The sequence below is a fragment of the Crocuta crocuta genome, unplaced genomic scaffold (assembly GCF_008692635.1).
Source record: "Crocuta crocuta isolate KB4526 unplaced genomic scaffold, BGI_CrCroc_1.0 scaffold30, whole genome shotgun sequence".
In the NCBI taxonomy this organism is placed as follows: Eukaryota; Metazoa; Chordata; class Mammalia; order Carnivora; family Hyaenidae; genus Crocuta; species Crocuta crocuta.
In genome coordinates this window covers 10,521,800-10,534,108 of record NW_027528345.1, presented here as the reverse complement: position 1 = coordinate 10,534,108, position 12,309 = coordinate 10,521,800, and the positions used below count along the sequence as shown (strand labels likewise).

The 12,309-nt window shown below is 42.4% G+C and overlaps 1 protein-coding gene across 1 annotated transcript; it reads left to right on the top strand.

Annotated features, from left to right (window-relative positions):
• Positions 1-323: 323 nt before the first annotated feature.
• On the top strand, positions 324-11,179 carry CERS5 (ceramide synthase 5). The gene is made up of 8 exons (XM_077753359.1): positions 324-406; positions 1,351-1,408; positions 3,150-3,200; positions 4,117-4,209; positions 5,779-5,907; positions 6,038-6,144; positions 6,911-7,067; positions 10,273-11,179. Coding segments are annotated over exons 1-8 (747 nt in total). The 5' UTR covers positions 324-404; the 3' UTR covers positions 10,423-11,179.
• The last annotated feature ends 1,130 nt before the right edge of the window (positions 11,180-12,309 follow it).

The following is a 12,309-nucleotide window of genomic DNA, read 5'->3' as shown; positions in this document are numbered from 1 at the left end:
AGCCACCCAGGTGCCCCTGCAGTTTGGGTTTTTAATAGCTTTTTTGACTAAGCTTGGGCTGGAGAGAGGAGACCAAAGATACATATAAAGGCAAAGGTCTTTGATATGTGAAATAGGACTTCTTACTAAAAATGAATTTGGGGATGAAACCTAGAAAGATAAACATCCCTTAAACCATTGTAGTTTTTTATCTCCTCTTTTTGCCACTCAGCTGGTCAGAGGGATTTGAGGGTTGAAGAGAAAGGAATGTTCTGACTCTGGTCGTACTTCCACAGTATCCTGATGAGAAAAGGCTAGAGGGCCTGTCAAAACAACTGGATTGGGATGTCCGAAAAATCCAATGCTGGTTTCGTCATCGGAGGAATCAGGACAAGCCCCCAACGCTCACTAAGTTCTGTGAGAGCATGTAGGTGTGCATATGGAGGTGGGAGGTGAAAAGAGTGGGCTATGACTGGACTGAGGTTTTCTTTTGATAGAACAGTAGTCAATGAATGTAGAGGGCTGACTCGATTTAGTGTAAGCAGGCAGGAAAGAAGAGAACTGGAAGACCGGTCACCCTTAGTGTCTTGAACATGCTTGCCATTAGTAAGCTACATGTTGTAGTTTGATTTTGTTCCTCCTTCCCAAATAGATTGGGAGTGAACTGCACTTGGATAGGTGGATAGGCACACCCTTGTATACCCTAGTAGAGATACCAAGCTTGCTGTAAGTTGACATTTTGATAGGAAGCTTCCCTTTCCTGGACATACTGTACTTAATTTCACTGGGTTTTTACTCATTATCCTCTGCACACAGAATACAATTGATGATTGTCATGCAAAGAAAATATTAGGCACTATCACTAGGTCATCTAATATGGAAAAGTTGATTATAGCCAGTATAGCACTTGTGGGAATATGTTTTAAATAAAGCTGGAAGAGGTCTCTATCATTTTGGCTTTTTAGGTAACAATTTTGTCCCTGTGCTGGGAACTTTATCTCTTTTTTTTATTTATTTAAAAAAATTTTTTTTAATGTTTTATTTCTGAGAGAGAGAGAGAGAGAGAGAGAGAGAGAGAGAGAGACAGTGTGAACAGGGGAGGGGCAGAGAGAGAGGGAGACACAGAATCTGAAGCAGGCTCCAGACTCTGAGCTGTCAGCACAGAGCCCGACGTGGGGCTCGAACCCATGAACCGTGAGATCATGACCTGAGCCAGAGTCGGACACTTAACCGACTGAGCCACCCAGGTGCCCCTCTGGGAACTTATTTCTCACCCATAACTGTCTTATCCCCAGATCTGCTCTCTTGACTTCCTCAGCCTCAGAGACTTTGAGTGAATATTCATCTAACCTCTATTCTTTGCCCACCTAGGTGGAGATTCACTTTTTATTTATGTATATTCTGCTATGGAATTAGATTTCTCTGGTCGGTAAGTCTAAACTCTCTGGTCCTCTGTTGGGTTCTAATCATGCTACGTCTCTAGAGATAAGAGTTGTGTGATACCACTAGATCTTGAGTTCTTCCCTCCCCTTTTATTTTTTCTGTAATGCCCACAGCTCAAGCCTATATGTCAAATAGATTGTCATCCTGTCTGGCATCTGACTGCAGTAACTTCATAACTTTACTGTTTCTCCATTTTTTAAGGGGAGATAATTGTAATAGTAATAGCTTACTACAATAGTAATGGCATTCATTAAATCACTTATGATTTAATCTGATGATGGTTTGCAAAGCATTTGATAAAAATCTTGTTCTTCCAAGGAGACAGCTGTGAAATGGAATCAGTAACCCTTTAAAGTAAATAAAACAGGTAGTATTCCTGCTTTTCAATTAATTATCAAAAGAATTTCAGGCTTTTTGATTCCTGATTCCATGTTGTTTTTTCCGCTGTACCACATTATTTTCCTCTAAGTGTTATCATTGAGACTTCAAAATACATGAAGAGGCAGAATTGAAGGAAGGGAATAGACAAATACCATGGTTGGTGACTTTTTTATTTTTTATAAAAAAATTTTTTTAACTTCTGCTCATTTTTGAGAGACAGAGTGTGAGTGGGGGAGGGGGAGAGAGAGAGAGGGAGACACAGGATCCAGAGCTGTCAGCACAGAGCCTGATGCAGGGCTTGAACCCACGAACCACTAGATCATGACCTGAGCTGAAGTTGGACACTTAACCAAATGAGCCACCCAGGCACCCCTGAAATATTACCAAGTATGTTCTGTGATCATAATGAAGTTAAGTTAAAAATCAATAATAATAAGATATCCAGAAAATATTTGGAAGTGAAACTCTTCTAAATGACCCCTGGATCAAACAAGAAATCACAAGGAAATTAGAAAATATTTAATTGAATGATGCTGAAAATCCAACATACCAAAACTTATGAGATGCAGGTAAAATATGCTTAAAGGGAAATTTATAGCTTTATATGTTTATATTAGAAAAGAAGAAAGCTTTAAAATCAGTGATAGAAGTTTCTACTTTAAGATCTGGAGAAAGAAGAGCAAAATAATTCCAAAGTAAGTTAAAGGAAAGACATAATTTTTAAAAAATAAAAATTAATGAAATAGGCAATAAACAAAGCCAAAAGTTGCTTCTTTGAAAGGTTTAATTAAAATTGGTAAACGCCTAGATAAAAAGAAAAAACAAATGATCAAGATCAGGGAGAAGGTGAGGGGGCTGTAACTATAGACCCTGTAGACATTGAAAGGATAATAAGACAATATTATGAACACTCAAATAGTAATAAATTCAACAACTTAGATGAAATGGACAGATTTCCTTAAGGACATAATTGAAACTCCATTAGAGATCATTGTTTTTGACTTTGAATCTTTGGCATGCAGGTCTCTCTCTTGGTTGTCAAATGTCATCACTGTCTTCCTGCATCCCTATTTCATATATCCTAGGTGTTGATGTTTCCAAAAACTATCCTAAAGCTCTCCCTGCTCTTATTTCAAAGCATGATTTTTCTATTTGTAATAACACTTTTCTTGCTCTAGAAGAAAAACCTAGCCATTTCTTGACTCTTTAAGGACCCCTAAATTCTGTCAAGAGGGATTCATTTTCTTCCCCATTTCTCTTGTGCTCCTAGCAGAGAGAGAAGGGGATTATTTGGTAAACCAGGGTTGAATCTTGAAGGCTGACTTGGATTATCTCTTTTCTCTTAGTCACCCTGGTTCTGGGACATCCGACAGTGCTGGCATAGTTATCCATATCAGGTACAGTCTGAGCCCTTTCACAGCAGGGGCCTCGTGTGTGTGTAAGGTAGGGTGGCAGGGCAGTCCCAGGGCAGATGGCATGTCTTCTTGGTTTTCTTGAGGGATTAGGGGCTGAATCTCTTTGAGTCATATATTTAGGGGATCTATTTCTGGGGCTCCCACTGCTGTGAAATCCAGTGATCTTTTGTTGCAGATTCCCCATTATATTCACCCTAATTGGGCTGAAAAGAAGTACAGCTTCCTGGCACTTGATGAGATGCTCTGTGGTTCAGGTGTCCTTTTTGAATCAAGGATAACTTGGAGTCCCCTTAAAAGCATCTCGGTTCTAATCTCTTCTGGAAAAAATGTGGCAGGGCTGCTAACAGGGTGGAAGAAGAGACCTGAGTATATTAAATATCCTGAAAAGCACTAATTGTCCAGAATTCTAGACACACTGATTTGCTTGTGGCACTCTAGTATGTGTTAGTTAACCTTATCTCTAAAGATGCGAGCTGAAAATGTATGTGGAGGGCCAGAGGGAAGAAGTTTTTTTTTTTTTTTTTTTTTTAATGTCTTTATTTTGAGAGAGAGCGAGAGGGGAAGGGCCAAAGAGAGAGGGAGCCAGAATCTGAAGCAGGCTCCAGGCTCTGAGCTGTCAGCTCAGAGCCTGACGCGGGGCTCAAACCCACAGACTGTGGGATCATGACCTGAGCTGAAGTCGGACACTTAACCAACTGAGCCACCCAGGCGCCCCCCAGAGGGAAGAGGTTTAAGTCTCCACACCAGTCCAAAGTCTGTTAGCTGTTCCAGATCTTGGGGGTGGGGCAGAAGGGTATCTAATAATTTTGGGTATTGGTCCTCCAAGACAGAGAAAGTTGCTGAGATGGAATGAATTTTTGACTAGCTGGTATTCTAACTACTTCTTTCTCTCTTTCAGCCTCTCACAAGTGGGCTTTATTACTATTACATCATGGAATTGGCCTTCTATTGGTCTCTCATGTTTTCTCAGTTTATAGACATTAAACGAAAGGTAAGGACATTGTCTCCCTCAACTCTAATATACTGCATCCTCCTTTCTAACAGCCACCATCACTGCCCTTGTGGATTCTCTACCTTGACTGGGACCACAAAAGAGGGAAAAAGTAGGCTTGATGGGACTGTTAGCTCTTTGTAACCTTCTCAGAAATGAGACTTGACTAATGATGAAGTAAGTTTATTTGAGGCGTTCAGGGCAGCCCAGGATAAAAACAGTTAATCAGCTTAAAAGCATACCCTTTTCCTTATTTCTAAGGTTCTTACATGTATAGAGCTTGAGAAACTAGTCAGAACTAAGGGATAGCAAGGCCAGATCTAGGAAGAGGCTGGCTTCCAAAACAGCTATATCTGGCTTCTCTTTGCTGTAGAGACCCTTGTTCTCTCTCTCTGGTCTCCCTTCTTGGTGACCCCACTTACTTAAAGAACGTCAACTGGAAAGAGTATTAGATGATTTCATTTACCGTTTTCTTGCTATTGTTGAGGAAACAAAGATTGTTGAGCTGACTTGCCCAAATAGTGACAAGTTGGAAATGACTTAAGTTTTTTATTAGCAGACAGAAAGGGCAGAATCTTTATCTTTTATTGGTAGGCACCTGAAGTAATATGATCCAGCAGCTCTGACTTTCATTTGTCACTATCTCATGGTTATCTTTGGTGAGGAAAACCAGAGTTAGCATTTATGGGAGTGGATTAAAACTAATCTGGGTTATGTTGTGTAGTCTAGAAGCTTGATACTCAATTCAGGTGGCCTTTCACTTCTGTGGTCAAGAGACACAGGTCCCCTTATTAAAATTTTATTTTAAAACATGACACACAGAAAAGATTTGTAATATATATGTGGGTTTTAAAACATACTAGAACGTATACATCTGAACCCGTCCCCAACTCAAGAACTACAACATAGCACTGTGTCTATGTGGAGAGCACATCCTTTTCATCCTTGTTTCTCTCACCCAACCAAATTCACCCACCTCCTCTCATCCTGTGTCCCTCAGTGGGCTGAGAAATATTTATTAGACTGTCTGATAATAGGTATTTAGAGATTTCTGAGTCTAACCCTTGGCATTTGAACCCAAGAGGAAAATAGAGCTTTAAATGTGAAAGCAGAAAGTGCTTATAGTTAAGATGGATTATTTAGCATTTCTCTGAAACTTTTTTGAAGAGTTTAGCTTTGCCCTTCCGTAAACTTCTTTCTCTTAGGTCCATTTGTTTGAAATTTTTTTCATCAAAGCAGTCTTAGAATTTCACAGACAATCTATGACTTGTAGGTCTGTCTACCACCTAGGAAATTATTTCCCAAGTGTCAAGTCAGCATACATGGTCTACATATTCTGCAACTTCCAAAGAAGTGCTTTGAGCTATATTAACATAGATTGTGGGTCAGTCACTGGTGTAGAGTTTTGGGTTAAATGGTAGGGGTGCTCCATAAGCCTCGAGAGGTGAGACAAAATGGAACCGCTAAGCAGTGGGAAAAGATCCTCAGAGAACATGCAGGGCATTGAGTTGGCTGATAATCTCTGTGGCCTTGCCTTTACCTGCCTCTTCTATTTCCATTTCTTGCTAGGACTTCCTGATCATGTTTCTGCATCACTTGGCCACCATTGGGCTCATCACCTTCTCCTATATCAACAACATGGTTCGGGTGGGAACTCTGGTCATGTGTTTACATGATGTCTCAGACTTCTTGCTGGAGGTGAGGACCCTGCCCCCTCCCCCAACTCCTTTTTCCTCATCATTCCTCTCTTTCTCTCCTTTTCTTCCTGGCTTTCTCCCCAACTCAATTCTTTTTCCCCCCAACCCAATTCTTCTCTTCCTTTCTTCAGGCAGCCAAACTGGCCAATTATGCCAAATACCAGCGTCTCTGTGACACCCTTTTTGTGATCTTCAGTGCTGTTTTTGTGGTCACTCGTCTAGGAATCTACCCATTCTGGTGAGTGTTAGGCCATGTAGCTGTGGTCAGTATGTAGCTAATGATACCTGTTGACAATTTAGGGAACAGGCCACCAAAAACCCTATTGCCCTGCTTTTATCCTTGGCTTAATCTGACCCTTTATGGACTCTCACAGGACCTTGCACAGTATTTTTAGGGAGGTGTAATCCAGACTGAGAACATCCAACTCACTCACTGCAGCTTTCCTGACTACTCTCTGAGGAACAGCCCTCACTTTATGCCTAAGTAATTCCTTTGCCACCTTCTGCAGTGATTATGAAATTTCAGTTCTTATTTTCCTGCTCTCATACCTTCTACCCAACCCTAACCAACACACACCCCACTCTCACTTCTTTGCTCCCTACTCAATGGTACAAAGTCAGTAACTGTAGGTTGGAGATTCTACTTAGTCTGAGAGAATCAACCACCACTTGTCCTATGTGTGCCTGAGGATCTGAGTAATGACTAGGATTATAATTAAAATTGTTGCCCCAATTTTGTTATGAACTCTGTGTATTTGAAACAATTAAATGTGACTTAATCCACCAGTTTTTGAGATTCACATATCTTTTCCCTGCCCCTAAAGATAGAACATTTCATAGGCCCCTTTCTTTATTTTTTCACTGTGAATGAATATCCCTGGAATTTCAACTGTTAGAACATATAGGGAGAAAACATACTGGCTTCTGCTTCCCAGGGAACTCCATTTCATTGCTGTCTGCCTGGCTTTAACTGTAGAATCTCACCATTGGCCTACCTCTTCTAGGATTCTGAACACGACTTTCTTTGAGAGTTGGGAGATGATCGGGCCTTATCCCTCCTGGTGGTTCTTCAATGGCCTTCTCCTGATCCTACAGTTTCTGCATGTCATCTGGTCCTACCTAATTGTGCGAATTGCTTTCAAAGCTTTGATCCGAGGAAAGGTGAGGAGGAAAGATGGTTTCTTTGGGCCTGGGTAGGAAGATAGATATTACTCAGTAGACCTTCTCTATCCTAGTGGGCCCCAGCTACTCAAGCAGACCCAGCAAAAAGCTTAGGACTCCAGAGGACTCCTTTTCTATAAGTGTTTAGCCTTTTAGGACATCACTTAGAGGGGTGCCTGGCTGGCTTAGTCAGAGCATGTGATTCTTGATCTCTGGGTTATGAGTTTGAGCCCCACCTTAGGTATAGAGATTACTTAAAAAAAAAAAAAAAAAAAAGACAGATGCAGGAGAAAGGATCTGCTTTCTTTCTATCCCTTACAATGACTGTGGTTAAATAATGAACAGTAATAATGTTTCAAGATGGCTTCAACCATTTCCTACCCCTTACTTACTAGGTGGATTTCATATTTTTGTTTTTTAGCACAGAATTTTCTAAAGGAAATTACATGCAGAACTATAAACTTATGAAAGCAGAAATGTTTGATTGCCTAGGAATGGCATGGTAATTCACTAGCCACTCCAAAATGACCACACTGTGATGTTCAAGATGTGGGACTAAGTATTGGCCTCATACCACTGTTGTATCAGGAAATGGTTCTAAAATGAGATCAGTATTTAGGGTTTCAAATACCCATCTTATGCCCAGAGCCCAAAAACACAAAGAGGTCATTTATGATAAAAATGATAAAACTCGTAACTGAACTTTGCAAGTTCTGAAGCAGTCAGACTGGGATTTGTGCATGGGCTGAGGAATCAGGCTTCGGCAATACAGAGGCCCAAAGGGGGCCGGGGAGGAGGGTCTGCCAGAGGAGACACTAACTCGAGGACAAAGGGATGGAATGTGACCCAGGTGTATATGATCTCTTGTGTCCCTGTTCCTTATGGCTGCAACTGGTTTCAGAACTTGCTCAGTGTGCCTATGCATCTTGCTGCAGCTACTGGACATCTCTCTTCTCCCCTGCTCTTCTTTCCTGACCAGGTGACCTATCCAGGAAGAATTAGACCCAGACTTTGCACTCTCCACTCTTTTCTCACCTCCTTCCTTTTTTCTATGCCTGGTGGGAGCTGGACAGTTTCATCTTTTGCATGTAAGTGTATCTGTGCTTCTAGTGTTCGGTAACGCATGTCTGTCTGAATGTGTTCTGCTTCCTTCCTGCTTCCCTTCCTGCTTCCCCGTTCCCTCAGAGCATGCCGCTCTCCTGCCCTTGTGGGGCCATTGTTGACTGGAGCTCAAGTTGCCAGATTCTCTTTCCTAAATGGAGGCAAGAGTTGCGTCGATTCTTATTTTTTCCCCTTTCTGAGCCTCCCTTTACCTCAAATCTGCCAGTTGCCTGGGTTCAGAGGTCAACAGCTGCACTAAATCACTGAGTCTTGGAGCTAACAAAAGCAAGTGCCTCACTCCTTGGCAACAGCATATATATCTTTGTTGCCTTCCCCCCCCCTTTACTTTTTTTAACTTTATTTTTTATAGATTTATTTTTTTAGGCTATTCATTTGGGAAGACAGACAGATAGTGTGTGCGCTCAAGCAGGGGAGGGGCAGAGAGATGGGGGAAAGACAGAGAATTTCAAGCAGGCTCTGCCAGTGCGGAGCCCAACGGTGGGGCTTGATCCCACAAACCATGAGATCACAACCCAAGCCAAAATCAGGAGTTGGACACTCAGCTGACTGAGCCACCCAAGGCGCCCCTTACATTTTTTTTATAGACACATCGAGGGAAGTCTGGCTGGCTCAGTTGGTAAAACACGGGGCTCTTAATCTCAGGATTGTGAGTTCAAGTCCCACACTGGGCATAGAGCTTACTTAAAATTTTTTAAAATAAAAAAAAAACCCACACTGATTATCCTTCAGTTCTGGAAATCAGAAGTCTGACATGTCTCACTGGATTTCTCTTCTTTACTTTTTATGGTCCATGGTAAAGAACTGAAAAGACTTTGCTTAACATGCAGGACAGTTTTGATTGGAAAACATTGTTCCAGTCCAAACTCTTCATTAGAAAATATAAAACAAAAAAGTTGAGGTTAAGAGGTAAAAAGATTCAGACTGCCTGAGTGGCTCAGTCGGTTAAGCGTTTGACTCTTGGTCTTGGCTCAGGTCATAATTCCACGGTTCGTGAGTTCAACCCCCACGTGGGGCTCTCTGCTGTCAGCACAGAGCCTGCTTCAGTTTCTCTCTCCTCCTCTCTCTCTGCCTCTCCTCTCTCAAAAATAAACAAACAAAAGGTGGGGAGTGTCAAAATACAACTAGCAAGGTAGCAGGGAGATTAAAGAATCATTCTGTAATATTCTTCAGGGCCTACTCCGTGCCAGGCCCTTCCCTAGGCCCCAGGGAGACAGTGGGACCATACAGACCCGTTCTCTGCGCTGACAGCTCAGAGCCTGCTTATGATTCTCTCTTTCCCCTTCCCCTGCTCACATGCTCGCTTGCTCTCTCTCAAAATAAACATTAAAAAAAGTAAAGATTCACCGACGGCAGCATGATTGGGGCTGGGATTCTTCTCTTGATGACTGCTGATCCACTTTTCTTTTCATCAGACTGTGTATCTTGGCAACGCTAAAGTTGCACGGAAGTGGTCTTGCTAGTGGGAAAACAGAAGAATGGAGAAATGGGGTCATCGGGTATTAAGCTCAAAGACAGTAAAACTACTGAAGAAGGCCGGGGCGCCTGGGTGNCCTCTCCCCCAAAAAAAAAAAAAAAAAAAAAAAAAAAAAAAAAAACTACTGAAGAAGGCCTAGTTATGAATCAGCTTTGGGGATAAAGCAAAAGTCAGGATAACCAATATGAGTAACTCCAGTGGCCACAACCACCACGAGATAGGAGCAATGGTGACAGCCATCTGTATTGTTTGTATTGGCCTTTTCTGTTTTTTGAAGTGAGAGAGGAGAAGAGCATCTGGAGTTTCCCTCAGACCTAATGCTGGCCTCGGAGAATGACTTCAGCTCCCTCGGTGGTCCCGAGAGACACCCCCCACCAATGCAGCTTCTTACACCACAGGGAACAGAATCTGAGATGATGAGAGAAAAGCTGAGAAAGAAGAAAGGGATACCTTTTCACAATGGCAGCCATGGCACAGATAGGATTTTGAGTCAGGTGCCACCAGAAAGTGGGCCACGGTGGGAGCAGTGCCCGAACATGGGCTCCGTGGTCTGTCTTACAATAGCAAAAGTGTCCTCACCTTTCGCACTTTTGCCCCCATCCTACACAGGTATCAAAGGATGATCGCAGTGACGTGGAGAGCAGCTCGGAGGAAGAAGAAGCGACCGCCAACACAAAAGGCCCCTGTGGCAGCAGCTCCAGCAATGGTGCCAACCGGGTGAATGGTCACATGGGAAGCAGCTACTGGGCTGAAGAGTAAGGTGGTTGGTGTGGGGACTACGGCACACATGGACTTACTTGTAGGGCCACCGGCAACTTGCTCCTCTCAGGCCTCCCCACCTACACTCTTCTGACTAGGGGCTCTGCAGGGCACTGAGGAGAATCAAAAGAGCAAATATTTTCACTTCAAAAAAAAGAAACCTCTGCCATTTTGTATTTAATAGCCTCCCAGTTCTTTCAGTAATGTTATTTGCTGTGTGTGTACGTATGTGTGTATGTATGTGTGTCTGCGTGTGTGTGCACTTGTGCATATGCACAAGGTTCATTTCCTGGGTTGGGGCACGATACCAGACTGGGGCCAGTAGGCCTTGTGCCCCTCTTTGAACCCACCTCAATCCCAGATTTGGCTGCATCTTGAGTAATGCAGGCTGTGGACTGTCCCTTCCATTGGTGCCCATGGCTCTAGAAGCTGTGGCCATCTGAATGGGATGGTAGATTTCACCTCCAGGTTTCTGCACTATTCCTCCTCGGGGCTCAAAAAGTCACATGAAGTTGTATAGAAACAGACAACCATGGATGGCTGATCAGGGTTTTTGTGGCCCCTAGCCAGAGTCCCTTCCTACCACCTGGTAGTGACAGGGTCCTGTTGACACCCTGCTCTTCACTCAATGGTACGCAGGGAGCTTGGGTGGGGGAGGGGGAGCTGAGGGCTGGAAGAGGACAACAGCCACTGGGCGAGGCCTCTAACGGTTTATACTATTGTTTACTCTTGTGTGATTAAAAGTGCTTCAACCCTCTTCTGCTGTCTCAGCCTCTTCAGTGATTCTATCCCCAATTCCCTGAATCCATAAGTTAATTCAGAAAATGTTCAGGCCTGATTCTAAAGACTCTCAGACACCACAATTTTTTCCTTTCTGTGCATTGCTGGGAAGAGAGTGCCTGGATTTTATGGCTTTATGTATTAATAATAAATAGCATGCATAGTAGTCACAAAAAAATACAGATATATGCACGTCACCAAACCAACAAAGGATTTGGCTGAAGACACTTTTAGTTAGATAGATACCTGTATCTCCCATACAAAGACTACCAGTTAACATTTAAAAGACTGCAGTGAGTCTAAGATGTTTTCTCTTTTAGTTGTTTTCTTTTAGCCATGGAAAAACAGTCTTCCTTATCCAGACTTACCTGTAGTTAAAGGTCCTGGCAATATTATCAGTTAGCAATGACCATTTTCATCTCAGAACAAGTTTCCATTTAGCGAGAATATTCAGATTATCGTAGTATTTCCAGATGTTCTTGTGTACATTAAGGCACATAGAGGGCCTCACTGTCAGGGAGATGGGTGAAAACTGAAAGAAACACGTTACTATTCTAAGAATCAGATACTTGATATTCACTGACATTAGTGGGATATCGACCCTGCTAAATTCACCTTCCTGAGTGGCTGGCTTTTATAAAGACTTACTATGGGGGGGAGCACGTGGGTGGCTCAGTGGGTTGAGCATCTGACTTCAGCTCAGGTCATGATCCCACTGTTTGTGATTTCGAACACCGCATCGGGCTTTGTGCTAACTGACAGCTGGGAGCCTGGAGCCTGCTTCAGATTCTGTGTCTCCCTCTCTCTCTGTTCTTCCCCTGCTTGCACTTCATCTTCTTCTCTCAAAAATAAACATTTTAAAAAATTAAAATCTTTTTAATAAAAAAACAGACTTACTATGGGGCATGCGAGAATTTCTAAATAAATCTTACATGGTTATTTGGTCAGAGCTAATGTAAAGTATTACATTTAGTTCCTCAAGCTGCCCTAGTGTTGAACAGACTAGTTAATTGTGAAATATGAATGAAATTCTTTTTGTAAGATTCTATTTTTCTTTAATAGCATGTATTTTTTTTTTTAATGTTTACTTATATTTGAGAGAGAGCG